This window comes from Musca autumnalis, unplaced genomic scaffold (assembly GCF_047663935.1).
Source record: "Musca autumnalis isolate F117 unplaced genomic scaffold, ASM4766393v1 scaffold_3, whole genome shotgun sequence".
In the NCBI taxonomy this organism is placed as follows: Eukaryota; Metazoa; Arthropoda; class Insecta; order Diptera; family Muscidae; genus Musca; species Musca autumnalis.
The window spans coordinates 79427568-79444825 of record NW_027411866.1 but is presented as its reverse complement, the minus strand read 5'-3'; the positions used below and the strand labels follow the sequence as shown (position 1 = coordinate 79444825).

At 36.3% G+C, this 17258-nt stretch overlaps 1 protein-coding gene across 6 annotated transcripts in view; it reads right to left on the bottom strand.

Annotated features, from left to right (window-relative positions):
* Nucleotides 1-2699: 2699 nt before the first annotated feature.
* Nucleotides 2700-17258, bottom strand: part of Nep3 (M13 family metallopeptidase neprilysin 3) — a 36392-nt gene continuing 21833 nt past the window's right edge. For all 6 annotated transcript variants that reach the window (XM_073972056.1, XM_073972055.1, XM_073972058.1 and 3 more), the window contains exons 7-8: nucleotides 16247-17219; nucleotides 2700-3281 (exon numbers count right to left, since the gene is read on the bottom strand). In XM_073972056.1, the coding sequence (XP_073828157.1) occupies nucleotides 3105-3281; nucleotides 16247-17219 (1150 nt within the window). In that variant the 3' untranslated portion in view covers nucleotides 2700-3104. The remainder of the gene's footprint in view (nucleotides 3282-16246; nucleotides 17220-17258) is intronic.

Genomic DNA, 17258 nt, shown 5'->3' with positions numbered 1-17258 from the left:
AATCCGACGAAGGCCCATACATCAATACGGGATTGATCATACAAAACCCTTGTTCCGACCAGCGGCTACCACCTCAGTGTACACATGTTTGTGTCGTTTTTTCTGTGTTGGGAGCAACATGTCCTTTGGTCAGAGCCGGAACGAAGAAAAACCCAGGACCAATATGTATGTACATGCTCAGTTTGCCACATCCGCATCCAAAACACTGAAACTTTTGTGAGATCCAATAAATGCCGGCAGTGGGTGAATTTCAGGGGTTGCTGTGGACTCAACAGGGACTATGTTGCTGCGTGAACATCGCCCACAGTGAAACGTCGTCGTCACCATCAGAACACGAGACTTTCCCGCAGCACCCCCAAAATCAGCCGCACAACCAGCATTTAACACCAGCCGTTGTTGTTCCAATCCCTGAAAATGTATCCTTTTTGGAATTTAATTGCAGTGGAGTCGGAAGAATATCAAGGTCGATGTGGTGCAGGAAACCAAGCTCAACAACAATTGCAGCTTGCAGCGTTGAGATGGTTACAACTTACTAAAAAAGGATCGCACCAGATGTGGAGGATTACCTTTTCTATTGCACCAGTCTGTTCAATACGGATCTATCTCGCTTGAGCCTGGCTCTAATCCGTACCTATACATGGGATGTTTGGGGGTTACAGGGTAACGTATACATCTTGCCGATAAATAGCTATACTTCAGGTTATAGCCCCAAACATTAGCCCCCTTTTTGAAAAACATAACCATCTGGTCTTGGGGCTGAGCAGATTGATAGCACGGTCAATGAGGACGCCCCAACCAGAATAAGCGGAGAGTGTAACAGTTCGCCAGATATAACCATGTCACCTGGCCAGATAAATGACGTCACCTGGCGACCCATCGTTTCTCTTGGGTTAGAATATCTCCCGTAATTGTCTCCATTAGCAGAACGCCCAAAACGCTTCAAAAAGATCTCTCCACCCTTCTGATGTTTGGCTAGCAGAAAGGACGTTCCGAGACATCATCATTACTGCCGCCAGTCGCTATATACATTCCTTCTGGTCAAATACCCGAGGTGAGACCAAATTTCCCAGCAGAGGTGATTTGATTAGCAAATGATCATGATGAGCTTTCCCTTGCCTCTGTGACACCAAATTCAGGGAGCTGACGCTTGTAGTCAACAGGTTGGTCGGTGAGCATAGCGGCTGAACAAGTGGTTAATCACCTGATGAGTTCCAGTTTTGGAGCAGGAATAAGTAACTCGTGGATAACGGTTAAGTCACTCTCGAACAAGCTAATGTTAATGGTATACAACGATTTCGCAAAGATTCTTAAGGCTTTACTCCTCCCCAACGTCAGCAATTACTATCCAGTTGCCGATCATCAGCATTGATTCCGTAGGCAGCACAGCACAACAACAGCGCTGCACGCCTTCTCCACACATATTTGCCGAGGACTCAACCAGAGAAAGTCGTATGATAAAACAGGGATGGTGGCGCATGACTTATTAAAAGTCTTTGATGCTGACAAGCACTCCACGATGTCTGAGGACATAAAGCAGACAACCCTCCGGCCAAGTTTGAAACGTTGGATGATCAATTATATGTGTGGTGCGTGTAATTCTGGAACAAGAAATCCAATACACGTAGAGAGAAACAGAGTGTTCCCCAAGATGGAGTGATATCTCCGGAACTGTTTAACCTCTACATCGAATGCAAAAGATTGGACGAAATTGACCCCAAAATTCTAGAGGTCGCATTCGATAGGATGTTCAAGTCGTCTGCGCATGCCATACCTATTGACGACAAGCTGAAATGTAGGAACAGGGTCCTCATGTCCCTAGTCGGCAGGACTTGGTGTGCATATAAAGAAACGCGATATGTCGGTATGTGGTAAGCTATGCGGCGACTGTTTGCTCCGCGAATATAAGTGCAACATGATGGAAAAATATTCAAACCTGTCAGAACGCCGATCTGAGAACTGCAACAGGATACCTTTTCATCTCTTCAGTGGACCATCTACATGGGGAGACAAAGATTCTAAAGCACACACAATGGTATCCTAATCACCATATGGTGGAGAGATCTTCATGATCTAGAAAGAGAGGTCCAACGTTGCAACAGAGAGCCCCTAGATCTGCAAGCCTATCAAGCAAATTTCAATAGCATTCACACAGATGCAGACGCAGATGACATATACAGCTATCCTGTGAATGCAGTCCTCGGAGAACATCCCGCTTCTTTCTCAGCTGAGGAGCGTCAGCTGCCACGACAAACCAGAGTACGCTCGGGATGGTGCAACCGTCTGAATACCTATAGGGCAAGAATTGATGACACCGCGCAAAACATCTGCCCAGCATGCTGCACAGGCCGCGAGGTTTACGAGGTTCCTATGAGAAGTTTTGCCCATTAATTTTGAATGGTAGGGAATCTATGCCAATTTGGAGGAACTAAGAACTAATCAATCTCAGAAAGGTTAACAGGAGAGCTTATAACGAGGTCAGTCGAATTGGAACTTTTAAAGACCTAGTTTCGTATAAAAGTCAGGACCGGAAGGCATAAACAAATTCTTGGATTAACTTCAGCAGTGGACTCTAGGTGACTTCATAGCTTGCGAAATTTCGTAGCCAGTTACTTTTGTGTAAATAAAATAATAGTTTCTTACATATACATACATATTCTATTTTTAATATTAATTGTTTATCAGTTTTTAATTTAATTCCATTTTTGTTCATCTGTTTCATTTCAAATTTGATTTATGACTTAATATTTGTTCTTTTTCATCTTTTTTGTTAATTATTTATTAATTAACTTATTATTTGATGGTTTTTTTATAAAAAATTATCAATTTATTTGGAATTACTTAATATTAAAAATCACACACACATTCATTATATTTTTATTTATTTCTTTCATTAGTTTTTTTTTTTTTTAACATTAGAATCGTTAAGAATTTCGATAAAAAAACTAAAACACGTTTTAAAAAAAAATCTATACGCTGACATTTACGCACATTCATATACATATACATACCTTTGGTTGTTTACCACATAGTATTGTGGTTGTTGTTTTTGGTATTTAGCAGAAGTAGAAGAAAATTAACAGTCAATCGCGGAGTTACGCTTAACTTTACCATACTGCACACTTTTTCTCAGGATTCATTTTTGAGCCCGGCTTACACTGAAAGACTTCAGCAAATTCGGGCATATTTGAGAGAGTCCCAATGACCCGCAGTCGTGACGGTGAATGTGTATCTTTTTCCAGTTGTAGCATTATTGTTTCTTCAGTGTCTGAGGAACACCATACCTGGAATAAGAAAAATAAAGGGAAGGAGTTAAAACGATACTATTTATGAAATTAGTGATAGCTAGATTTGAACTCATATTCAATTTAAAGTACACCAACAAAAAACCTGAGTCAACTAGCATCTGAAAAAATAGAACAGAACAACTAAAGCCAAACCAATGTTCAGGCCTGACCTTCCTGATGGAGCACAGCAAAAAGGATTATATTGATTTTTGATTCTTGAGATCACGAAAGAGCCCTACAGTTATCCGCGGATAAAATACTATGTTCCGCATTATTTATTATGTCACCATGAAGTATGACACTCCATCGTATGCAATGACCAGAGAGCCAAAGAGATGGCGAAGAAAATAAATATCTCTACGTTTTGCAAAGTGAACGAGGGCGCTTCTACCAGAATTTAAGGAATTGCACTGGCATGAGCGTTTATTTTTTTTTAAAAAATTTTTGAGAGTCTCGTTTTCAGGGTCTGGGCAAAGGTGGAATTTTTTATTAATAATTTTTTTGGGTCTCGACAAGCGTGGATTTATCTCGCGGTCTCGACAAGGTTGGGTTTTTTAAATATTTTTTGAGTATCTCGACAAGTCTGGATTTTTTTAAATATTTTTTGAGGGTCTCGTCGAGCGTGGATTTCTTTTAAAAATATTTTTGAGGGTCTCGTCGAGCGTGGATTTTTTTAAATATTTTTAAGGGTTTCGTCGAGCGTGGATTTTTTAAATAATATTTTTAAGGGTTTCGTCGAGCGTGGATTTTTTAAAAAATATTTTTTGAGGTTCTCGACAAACGTGGATTTTTTTAAAAAATATTTTTTGAGGTTCTCGACAAACGTGGATTTTTTAACATATTTTTTGAGAGTCTCGTCGAGCTTGAATTTTTTTAACAATATTTTTGAGGGTCTCGTCGAGCGTGGATTTTTTATAAATATTTTTGACGGTCTCGTATTGCGTGGATTTTTTAAAAATATTTTTGACGGTCTCGTATTGCGTGGATTTTTTAAAAATATTTTTGAAGTTCTCGACAAACGTGGGTTTATTTTTTAATATTTTTTGAGGGTCTCGGCAAGCGTGGATTTTTTAAAAATATTTTTGAGGGTCTCGACAAGCGTCGATTTCATTAAAAATATTTTTGAGGGTCTCGACAAGCGTCGATTTCATTAAAAATATTTCTTGATAATCCCGGCTAGTGTCGTTTCTTTTATTTGAATTTTTTTAAAAATAATTTTTGAGGTTCCCGTCGAGCGTGGATTTTTTTAAAAATATTTTTGAGGGTCTCGTTGAACTAAAAATATTTTTTGAAGGTCTCGAGAAGTGTGGATTTTTTTAAAATATTTTTTGAGGTTCTCGACAAACGTGGATTTTTGTAAATATTTTTGAGGGTCTCGTTGAACTAAAAATATTTTTTGAAGGTCTCGAGAAGTGTGGATTTTTTTTAAATATTTTTTGAGGTTCTCGACAAACGTTAATTTTTGTAAATATTTTTGAGGGTCTCGGCAAGCGTGGATTTTTTAAAACTATTTTTTGAAGTTCTCGACAAGCGTGGATTTTTTAAAACTATTTTTTGAAGTTCTCGACAAGCGTGGATTTTTTAAAACTATTTTTTGAAGTTCTCGACAAGCGTGGATTTTTTAAAACTATTTTTTGAAGTTCTCGACAAGCGTGGATTTTTTAAAACTATTTTTTGAAGTTCTCGACAAGCGTGGATTTTTTAAAACTATTTTTTGAAGTTCTCGACAAGCGTGGATTTTTTAAAACTATTTTTTGAAGTTCTCGACAAGCGTGGATTTTTTAAAACTATTTTTTGAAGTTCTCGACAAGCGTGGATTTTTTAAAACTATTTTTTGAAGTTCTCGACAAGCGTGGATTTTTTAAAACTATTTTTTGAAGTTCTCGACAAGCGTGGATTTTTTAAAACTATTTTTTGAAGTTCTCGACAAGCGTGGATTTTTTAAAACTATTTTTTGAAGTTCTCGACAAGCGTGGATTTTTTAAAACTATTTTTTGAAGTTCTCGACAAGCGTGGATTTTTTAAAACTATTTTTTGAAGTTCTCGACAAGCGTGGATTTTTTAAAACTATTTTTTGAAGTTCTCGACAAGCGTGGATTTTTTAAAACTATTTTTTGAAGTTCTCGACAAGCGTGGATTTTTTAAAACTATTTTTTGAAGTTCTCGACAAGCGTGGATTTTTTAAAACTATTTTTTGAAGTTCTCGACAAGCGTGGATTTTTTAAAACTATTTTTTGAAGTTCTCGACAAGCGTGGATTTTTTAAAACTATTTTTTGAAGTTCTCGACAAGCGTGGATTTTTTAAAACTATTTTTTGAAGTTCTCGACAAGCGTGGATTTTTTAAAACTATTTTTTGAAGTTCTCGACAAGCGTGGATTTTTTAAAACTATTTTTTGAAGTTCTCGACAAGCGTGGATTTTTTAAAACTATTTTTTGAAGTTCTCGACAAGCGTGGATTTTTTAAAACTATTTTTTGAAGTTCTCGACAAGCGTGGATTTTTTAAAACTATTTTTTGAAGTTCTCGACAAGCGTGGATTTTTTAAAACTATTTTTTGAAGTTCTCGACAAGCGTGGATTTTTTAAAACTATTTTTTGAAGTTCTCGACAAGCGTGGATTTTTTAAAACTATTTTTTGAAGTTCTCGACAAGCGTGGATTTTTTAAAACTATTTTTTGAAGTTCTCGACAAGCGTGGATTTTTTAAAACTATTTTTTGAAGTTCTCGACAAGCGTGGATTTTTTAAAACTATTTTTTGAAGTTCTCGACAAGCGTGGATTTTTTAAAACTATTTTTTGAAGTTCTCGACAAGCGTGGATTTTTTAAAACTATTTTTTGAAGTTCTCGACAAGCGTGGATTTTTTAAAACTATTTTTTGAAGTTCTCGACAAGCGTGGATTTTTTAAAACTATTTTTTGAAGTTCTCGACAAGCGTGGATTTTTTAAAACTATTTTTTGAAGTTCTCGACAAGCGTGGATTTTTTAAAACTATTTTTTGAAGTTCTCGACAAGCGTGGATTTTTTAAAACTATTTTTTGAAGTTCTCGACAAGCGTGGATTTTTTAAAACTATTTTTTGAAGTTCTCGACAAGCGTGGATTTTTTAAAACTATTTTTTGAAGTTCTCGACAAGCGTGGATTTTTTAAAACTATTTTTTGAAGTTCTCGACAAGCGTGGATTTTTTAAAACTATTTTTTGAAGTTCTCGACAAGCGTGGATTTTTTAAAACTATTTTTTGAAGTTCTCGACAAGCGTGGATTTTTTAAAACTATTTTTTGAAGTTCTCGACAAGCGTGGATTTTTTAAAACTATTTTTTGAAGTTCTCGACAAGCGTGGATTTTTTAAAACTATTTTTTGAAGTTCTCGACAAGCGTGGATTTTTTAAAACTATTTTTTGAAGTTCTCGACAAGCGTGGATTTTTTAAAACTATTTTTTGAAGTTCTCGACAAGCGTGGATTTTTTAAAACTATTTTTTGAAGTTCTCGACAAGCGTGGATTTTTTAAAACTATTTTTTGAAGTTCTCGACAAGCGTGGATTTTTTAAAACTATTTTTTGAAGTTCTCGACAAGCGTGGATTTTTTAAAACTATTTTTTGAAGTTCTCGACAAGCGTGGATTTTTTAAAACTATTTTTTGAAGTTCTCGACAAGCGTGGATTTTTTAAAACTATTTTTTGAAGTTCTCGACAAGCGTGGATTTTTTAAAACTATTTTTTGAAGTTCTCGACAAGCGTGGATTTTTTAAAACTATTTTTTGAAGTTCTCGACAAGCGTGGATTTTTTAAAACTATTTTTTGAAGTTCTCGACAAGCGTGGATTTTTTAAAACTATTTTTTGAAGTTCTCGACAAGCGTGGATTTTTTAAAACTATTTTTTGAAGTTCTCGACAAGCGTGGATTTTTTAAAACTATTTTTTGAAGTTCTCGACAAGCGTGGATTTTTTAAAACTATTTTTTGAAGTTCTCGACAAGCGTGGATTTTTTAAAACTATTTTTTGAAGTTCTCGACAAGCGTGGATTTTTTAAAACTATTTTTTGAAGTTCTCGACAAGCGTGGATTTTTTAAAACTATTTTTTGAAGTTCTCGACAAGCGTGGATTTTTTAAAACTATTTTTTGAAGTTCTCGACAAGCGTGGATTTTTTAAAACTATTTTTTGAAGTTCTCGACAAGCGTGGATTTTTTAAAACTATTTTTTGAAGTTCTCGACAAGCGTGGATTTTTTAAAACTATTTTTTGAAGTTCTCGACAAGCGTGGATTTTTTAAAACTATTTTTTGAAGTTCTCGACAAGCGTGGATTTTTTAAAACTATTTTTTGAAGTTCTCGACAAGCGTGGATTTTTTAAAACTATTTTTTGAAGTTCTCGACAAGCGTGGATTTTTTAAAACTATTTTTTGAAGTTCTCGACAAGCGTGGATTTTTTAAAACTATTTTTTGAAGTTCTCGACAAGCGTGGATTTTTTAAAACTATTTTTTGAAGTTCTCGACAAGCGTGGATTTTTTAAAACTATTTTTTGAAGTTCTCGACAAGCGTGGATTTTTTAAAACTATTTTTTGAAGTTCTCGACAAGCGTGGATTTTTTAAAACTATTTTTTGAAGTTCTCGACAAGCGTGGATTTTTTAAAACTATTTTTTGAAGTTCTCGACAAGCGTGGATTTTTTAAAACTATTTTTTGAAGTTCTCGACAAGCGTGGATTTTTTAAAACTATTTTTTGAAGTTCTCGACAAGCGTGGATTTTTTAAAACTATTTTTTGAAGTTCTCGACAAGCGTGGATTTTTTAAAACTATTTTTTGAAGTTCTCGACAAGCGTGGATTTTTTAAAACTATTTTTTGAAGTTCTCGACAAGCGTGGATTTTTTAAAACTATTTTTTGAAGTTCTCGACAAGCGTGGATTTTTTAAAACTATTTTTTGAAGTTCTCGACAAGCGTGGATTTTTTAAAACTATTTTTTGAAGTTCTCGACAAGCGTGGATTTTTTAAAACTATTTTTTGAAGTTCTCGACAAGCGTGGATTTTTTAAAACTATTTTTTGAAGTTCTCGACAAGCGTGGATTTTTTAAAACTATTTTTTGAAGTTCTCGACAAGCGTGGATTTTTTAAAACTATTTTTTGAAGTTCTCGACAAGCGTGGATTTTTTAAAACTATTTTTTGAAGTTCTCGACAAGCGTGGATTTTTTAAAACTATTTTTTGAAGTTCTCGACAAGCGTGGATTTTTTAAAACTATTTTTTGAAGTTCTCGACAAGCGTGGATTTTTTAAAACTATTTTTTGAAGTTCTCGACAAGCGTGGATTTTTTAAAACTATTTTTTGAAGTTCTCGACAAGCGTGGATTTTTTAAAACTATTTTTTGAAGTTCTCGACAAGCGTGGATTTTTTAAAACTATTTTTTGAAGTTCTCGACAAGCGTGGATTTTTTAAAACTATTTTTTGAAGTTCTCGACAAGCGTGGATTTTTTAAAACTATTTTTTGAAGTTCTCGACAAGCGTGGATTTTTTAAAACTATTTTTTGAAGTTCTCGACAAGCGTGGATTTTTTAAAACTATTTTTTGAAGTTCTCGACAAGCGTGGATTTTTTAAAACTATTTTTTGAAGTTCTCGACAAGCGTGGATTTTTTAAAACTATTTTTTGAAGTTCTCGACAAGCGTGGATTTTTTAAAACTATTTTTTGAAGTTCTCGACAAGCGTGGATTTTTTAAAACTATTTTTTGAAGTTCTCGACAAGCGTGGATTTTTTAAAACTATTTTTTGAAGTTCTCGACAAGCGTGGATTTTTTAAAACTATTTTTTGAAGTTCTCGACAAGCGTGGATTTTTTAAAACTATTTTTTGAAGTTCTCGACAAGCGTGGATTTTTTAAAACTATTTTTTGAAGTTCTCGACAAGCGTGGATTTTTTAAAACTATTTTTTGAAGTTCTCGACAAGCGTGGATTTTTTAAAACTATTTTTTGAAGTTCTCGACAAGCGTGGATTTTTTAAAACTATTTTTTGAAGTTCTCGACAAGCGTGGATTTTTTAAAACTATTTTTTGAAGTTCTCGACAAGCGTGGATTTTTTAAAACTATTTTTTGAAGTTCTCGACAAGCGTGGATTTTTTAAAACTATTTTTTGAAGTTCTCGACAAGCGTGGATTTTTTAAAACTATTTTTTGAAGTTCTCGACAAGCGTGGATTTTTTAAAACTATTTTTTGAAGTTCTCGACAAGCGTGGATTTTTTAAAACTATTTTTTGAAGTTCTCGACAAGCGTGGATTTTTTAAAACTATTTTTTGAAGTTCTCGACAAGCGTGGATTTTTTAAAACTATTTTTTGAAGTTCTCGACAAGCGTGGATTTTTTAAAACTATTTTTTGAAGTTCTCGACAAGCGTGGATTTTTTAAAACTATTTTTTGAAGTTCTCGACAAGCGTGGATTTTTTAAAACTATTTTTTGAAGTTCTCGACAAGCGTGGATTTTTTAAAACTATTTTTTGAAGTTCTCGACAAGCGTGGATTTTTTAAAACTATTTTTTGAAGTTCTCGACAAGCGTGGATTTTTTAAAACTATTTTTTGAAGTTCTCGACAAGCGTGGATTTTTTAAAACTATTTTTTGAAGTTCTCGACAAGCGTGGATTTTTTAAAACTATTTTTTGAAGTTCTCGACAAGCGTGGATTTTTTAAAACTATTTTTTGAAGTTCTCGACAAGCGTGGATTTTTTAAAACTATTTTTTGAAGTTCTCGACAAGCGTGGATTTTTTAAAACTATTTTTTGAAGTTCTCGACAAGCGTGGATTTTTTAAAACTATTTTTTGAAGTTCTCGACAAGCGTGGATTTTTTAAAACTATTTTTTGAAGTTCTCGACAAGCGTGGATTTTTTAAAACTATTTTTTGAAGTTCTCGACAAGCGTGGATTTTTTAAAACTATTTTTTGAAGTTCTCGACAAGCGTGGATTTTTTAAAACTATTTTTTGAAGTTCTCGACAAGCGTGGATTTTTTAAAACTATTTTTTGAAGTTCTCGACAAGCGTGGATTTTTTAAAACTATTTTTTGAAGTTCTCGACAAGCGTGGATTTTTTAAAACTATTTTTTGAAGTTCTCGACAAGCGTGGATTTTTTAAAACTATTTTTTGAAGTTCTCGACAAGCGTGGATTTTTTAAAACTATTTTTTGAAGTTCTCGACAAGCGTGGATTTTTTAAAACTATTTTTTGAAGTTCTCGACAAGCGTGGATTTTTTAAAACTATTTTTTGAAGTTCTCGACAAGCGTGGATTTTTTAAAACTATTTTTTGAAGTTCTCGACAAGCGTGGATTTTTTAAAACTATTTTTTGAAGTTCTCGACAAGCGTGGATTTTTTAAAACTATTTTTTGAAGTTCTCGACAAGCGTGGATTTTTTAAAACTATTTTTTGAAGTTCTCGACAAGCGTGGATTTTTTAAAACTATTTTTTGAAGTTCTCGACAAGCGTGGATTTTTTAAAACTATTTTTTGAAGTTCTCGACAAGCGTGGATTTTTTAAAACTATTTTTTGAAGTTCTCGACAAGCGTGGATTTTTTAAAACTATTTTTTGAAGTTCTCGACAAGCGTGGATTTTTTAAAACTATTTTTTGAAGTTCTCGACAAGCGTGGATTTTTTAAAACTATTTTTTGACGTTCTCGACAAGCGTGGATTTTTTAAAACTATTTTTTGAAGTTCTCGACAAGCGTGGATTTTTTAAAACTATTTTTTGAAGTTCTCGACAAGCGTGGATTTTTTAAAACTATTTTTTGAAGTTCTCGACAAGCGTGGATTTTTTAAAACTATTTTTTGAAGTTCTCGACAAGCGTGGATTTTTTAAAACTATTTTTTGAAGTTCTCGACAAGCGTGGATTTTTTAAAACTATTTTTTGAAGTTCTCGACAAGCGTGGATTTTTTAAAACTATTTTTTGAAGTTCTCGACAAGCGTGGATTTTTTAAAACTATTTTTTGAAGTTCTCGACAAGCGTGGATTTTTTAAAACTATTTTTTGAAGTTCTCGACAAGCGTGGATTTTTTAAAACTATTTTTTGAAGTTCTCGACAAGCGTGGATTTTTTAAAACTATTTTTTGAAGTTCTCGACAAGCGTGGATTTTTTAAAACTATTTTTTGAAGTTCTCGACAAGCGTGGATTTTTTAAAACTATTTTTTGAAGTTCTCGACAAGCGTGGATTTTTTAAAACTATTTTTTGAAGTTCTCGACAAGCGTGGATTTTTTAAAACTATTTTTTGAAGTTCTCGACAAGCGTGGATTTTTTAAAACTATTTTTTGAAGTTCTCGACAAGCGTGGATTTTTTAAAACTATTTTTTGAAGTTCTCGACAAGCGTGGATTTTTTAAAACTATTTTTTGAAGTTCTCGACAAGCGTGGATTTTTTAAAACTATTTTTTGAAGTTCTCGACAAGCGTGGATTTTTTAAAACTATTTTTTGAAGTTCTCGACAAGCGTGGATTTTTTAAAACTATTTTTTGAAGTTCTCGACAAGCGTGGATTTTTTAAAACTATTTTTTGAAGTTCTCGACAAGCGTGGATTTATCTCGTGGTCTCGAAAAGGTTGGATTTTTAAAATATTTTTTGATAGTCTCGACATGCCTGGATTTTTTTTAATTTTTTGAGGGTCTCGACACGCCTGGATTTTTTAAAATAGTTTTTGAGTGTCTTTGCAAGCGTGGATTTTTTAAATATATTTTTTGAGGATCTCGTCGAGCGTGGATTTTTTAAACATATTTTTTGAGGGTCTCGACTAACGTCGATTTCATTAAAGATATTTTTTGATGATCTCGACGGTGCCCGGACATAACTCCCACGGACATAACTCCCAAAATGATTTTGGGCGTTATGTCCGCTGCGCTTTGCGGACATAACTCCCAAAATTCTTTGGGAGTTATGTCCGTGAAGCAAACCGGACATAACACCCAAAAAATCGCGGACATAACTCCCAACGATTTTTTTTCTTAATTTATCAATTATTTTTTTGCTTAATTTTGAAATTTATAGTTATACATTCTTTTAAATTTTAGAGTAGGAGTTAGAATGTAAGCGGAATTATACATTTGAGAAGTCCTAAGTGCCAACCAATACCGAAGTATCCACAAAATCCTCCTGAATTCATAAAATTATTTAAAAACGAAATAATGCCCGAAATTATGTAAGTAGCAGTAAGGAGAAGTTTTAAATTGTAAAAATATTTGTTAAGAAAATCGCGCTATTTATTCAAAAATATTTTCGTTTTTCAGAAAGTATTTGAATATTTGTACAAACACTTTTTGTCTTCTTAAATTATGAACATATGTAAAAATTCGCCCGTTTTTTTTTTTTCAAAAATATCTTTAAATCTTTAAATTGTGAAAATATTTAAAATATTGTGAAAATATCGTTTTGGGAGTTATGTCCGTTGGGAGTTATGTAACGCCCCGATCTCGACAACGTCGATTTCATTTAAAATATTTATGATGGTCTCGACAAGCGGGGATTTTCTTAAAAAATATGTATGAGGGTCTCCACAAACGTCGATGTCATTAAAAATATTTCTTGAGGTTCTTAGAAAACGTCGATGTCATTAAAAATATTTCTTGAGGGTCTTAGAAAACGTCAATTTCTTTAAAAAAATTGTTTGATGATCTCGACTAGCGTGGATTTTTTTAAATATTTTTTGAGTGTGTCCACAAACGTGGACTTTTTTATTAATATTTTTGAAGGCTATGGACGTAACTTGGCAACCCGTAATTTTCTTGGGTCGGCCCATATCAGCGTGTGATATGTTAGTATGTTCGTTTTCCTGGTTAATCTGACTCTGGCTCTAGGTCTGTCCCCAGGTCTAGGAATGTGACTGCTTGGATAGGTTTATAACCAAAAAGTTACTGGAGTTAGTTAAGTAGATGAGGCAGGATGGTTGAAAAGATACAGTGTTTTGTTGGGGCTGTAAAGAATGCTGAGCACTGTTCTGGTTTGTCGTGGCAGCTTACGCTCCTCAGCTGCGATATATGGGGGATGTTCTCCGAGGACTCCTTATGCCATCTTCGACTGCTATTTAAACCTGCTTGATGGGTTGTTGATCTAGGGGTTCCCTCTGTAACGTTGGCCCTCTCTTTCTAAAGATCCCTCCTGACATGCTTCTGTGGTGGAGTCCTATCCATCATATGGTGATTAGGATGACTCACACGGTAACACCTGAGCAAGTACTGCAACGACAACATGTCATTGTGTTGCTGTACTGGAAGAATCTTTGTCTCCTTATGTCGATGGTGCACTGAACACATAAGGCACACTGTTGCAAATCTCAGGGCGGCATTCCGACAGGTTTGAATATTTTTCCATCACGTTGCACCATGCTGGCGCCGCATACCTTACCATACCTTGGGTAATGAAGTTTCTTTATCTTTATCTATCACACGCCTTGCTCTGGTTGAGCCTTCTACTAATATGTGTGGAGGTGGCGTGCAGCCTGTTGTCGTGCTGTGTTGTTTACGGAACCCACGCTGATGATCGGTAACTGGATAGCTATTTCTGACGCTAAAGCCTCAAGGGTCTTTGCAACGGGCGACAAAAGCGAAATCGGTCTGCACGATTGACCTTTGCTGGCATTCTTCCCTGGCTTCAGTAACGGGACCACCTGGCCCATTTTCCGGACTTCGGCTACGATGTGGGTTACTAGCGACAGGTTTAGAACTTTGGTGAAGATACTCGACTCCCGGCCGTCCTGCTGGTTCAGCATTCCCATGAAAATTCCATTAGGGCCCAAGGTTTTCAATGATTTAGCGTTCCTGATGAAATTCGTAACATCATCCATTGTAAATTGTGATGTCTACTCCTCGGCGGGAAGACATCTAATGCGACGTAGTACTCTTCTCTTCGCCCTGTCACTCTCGGGGTGCTCGACAAACTGTCGATTAAAATAACTTGCGCACCTCTTTGAATCAGTAAGCGTAACGTCGTCAAATGTGACTGAACTCCTATCTTCCCTTTTTCCAGGGTTCGGAAGTGACTTAACCGTTCCACAACATTTCGCTAATTCCAGCTCCAATGTTGCAACTCTTCAGATGATTTAACCACAGTTTGATCTCACTTCGGATATTCGACCAGCAGGTATATAGAGAGTGGCTGCTGCAGTGTTGATGAATCGTAACGTCCTTTCTAATAGAAGAACTTAAGAAGGGTTGGAGGTCTTGAAGTGGTGATTAGTGAACTCTCTGAAACCCGACCAATTAGCTTTCCCATGATTGATGAAATTGGACAGGCTGCTGAAGAAGACAATTATGGGGAGATTGTTCGACCCAAGAGAATCGAAGGGTTGCCATGTGACGTAATTTTTCAGACCAGGCGACACGATGGTTATGTCTGGCGAACTGTGACACTCTCCGCTCTTTCTTGACTGTGCAAAACGTAGTGCTATCAATGTAATCGGCCAGCTGGGGTATAGTTCGCTTCCGACGTTCGATTGCCACAACTTAGGCTTATTTTGGGCCCTATGTATACGTTTAGCAAATCTACCTCGCCAGTTTCAAATTTGTCTGCAACCCCCCATATATAACATGTACGGGTAATTAGAGCAAGACTCAAACGATATATGCCTGTATTGGACAGACTGCAGCTGTTGTTGAGCTTAGTTTCCTACTCCTTCGCCATAATACTCTTCCAAAAAGTAAGCATTTTTAGGGATTGTAACAGCAATGACTGTGTTATGTGCTGCGTGTGCGGATGTTGCGGGGGACTCTTGTTTTCCGATGACGATGACTCACTGGGTCCCTCATATGGACGAGTCCAGAGCAACCGCTGAGATGTACCCACTCCTGGCATCTAACTTGTGAACACTAGTGACCCTGGAGTCAGGGAACTGACAATTGAACCGAATAGAATAGTCGTTGAAAAAAAAGCGGTGAGCACACCGATAGCGACCCCGGATAGAAAAGAGTTTTGCGTCTTTTGAACACTAAAAGACAACAACATGGGTAGAGCAGACAACAAAAGATGGATAACAAATTAATTTAACTCAAGAAGACCTAAGTTTACCCGCCCAAAGCCAGGCTCTTGCAGTATCTTAACAGCTATGAAAAAGAGGAAAGAGTGAGAGAGAGATGCAATCTCAGGGGCACAAAACAGCCGGAGCAATTTATTTATCAAACTTGAACACCGGCAAAGAAGGTGCTCGAATATTTCAGTCACTTCCTCGTCTTGGTAGAGCCTGCAGTATTCAATGTTGTTGTCCTCACACCTGCTTGTCATAGGTCTTTTACAGCAGTGGCCAGTTATGACCCCCACAGCAGGTCCTGCCCACCTTCAGGAGTTAAGATGGTTTCCTATGCCGATGACTGCACCATTATGGTATCCTACTTTAACGTATAGGAAATATGTGCCAAAATTCCACCCTTCCTTATCATATTGACATTTTGGATGCGTGTATTAAGAACTGAATTAGAGACCAATGTCGAAGATCGTCGGTGTTTTGTTCTAAAGCCTTCTTAATTTCACGAGACTCGTCGCTTGCACCAAAGGGAAAACCCAGTCAACAAACAAGTTCCATATATCACTTGCGGTAAGGCAAGGAAACACTCATAGCCACATAAAATCAATCCGTGTTAAGCTAAGCAGCCCCAGGCTGGACATCCCTGTCAGTAACATAATGTGTTGCTTGGCAGACAGTTCATATTGACCTGCCACCTGCCTAGCCATTCCGAAAAGACACTTCGGCCCGCCCATCAAACACCAAAACTTCGACCTTAAAACCCCTGCAGTTTGTATGGGCGTCGGATGTTCAGTTCTTTCCGTTCCTTCTCTAACTTCGACACATCGGTGAAGGATGACTACGTCATCTATATCAAAATTCAGAGTTGGCGAAACCTATTGCTTTTCACCCCCTCCCTCAATGGACTGGATAAAATTCTGCTCCGCTTATAAATAAATCGGCCTAAGATAAGCGCTTTATCTTGACTTGAATTTTAAATTAAACATCAACTTACCCTTGCAAATGAAACGAAAAACAATTGCCTATGAGTCAAATTCAATCCCGGCAGTTTTAAGACATCCGCCTCCTTGTCCATCGATGTCTTGAGGAACGCATGATAGGCTGCCTTGAGGCCACCATTATCGGCAATATTCTCACCCAAAGTTTGTTTACCATTCAAATGGCGTCCGGATATGGCATACGAGCCATACTGTTTCTCAATACACTCCGTTTTCTCATTAAAGCGATCGATACTTTTATTATCCCACCAACGATTGATATTGCCATATTTATCAAATTCCCGTCCTTGATCGTCGAAGGCATGGGTCAGCTCATGACCCATTACAACACCCATAGCACCAAAATTTAAACTTTTCGGATGATGTCTATCGAAGAAAGGCGATTGCAGAATGCCGGCTGGAAAAACTATTTGATTTTTTGAAGGTGTATAGTAGGCATTGACCATGTGCGGAACCATGCCCCAATTTGTTTTATTTACCGGTTGATCTAACTTTTCAAGATTTTTCTTTAGATTGAAAATATTTGATTGTATGTTATTTTCGAAATAGGCATTTGCCGTCACGTTGAGGTCGGCATACTTCTTATCCAACTCGGCTTGATTTAGAATATAATCGGGGAATCCGATCATATCGGATATGGCATCTGCCTTTTCTATGGCCCGGGCCCGGGTTCGATTATCCATCCATGGCAGGTTTTGTATGCTGACTTTAAATGCTTCACGTATCTCGTTGATCATTTGTTCAGCTTCAGGTTTTGAATCGCCATGGAAAGCTTGCCGCACAAAAATGGCACCCACGGCAAAGCCCACAACATTGCCGGTGTCGGCAACACAAAAACGCCAAACCTCCTCACCACCATCAGAACCCATTAAAGCTTTGCGCACTCCCTTATAGGCATCGCGAAATGATCTTGATAGGCAAGGGGTAAGGACACGTACCGCCTGCCAAACCAAATAGTTATTGAGGGTGCTAAAAGAGAGAGAATCATAAAAACCATTATTTGCCTGA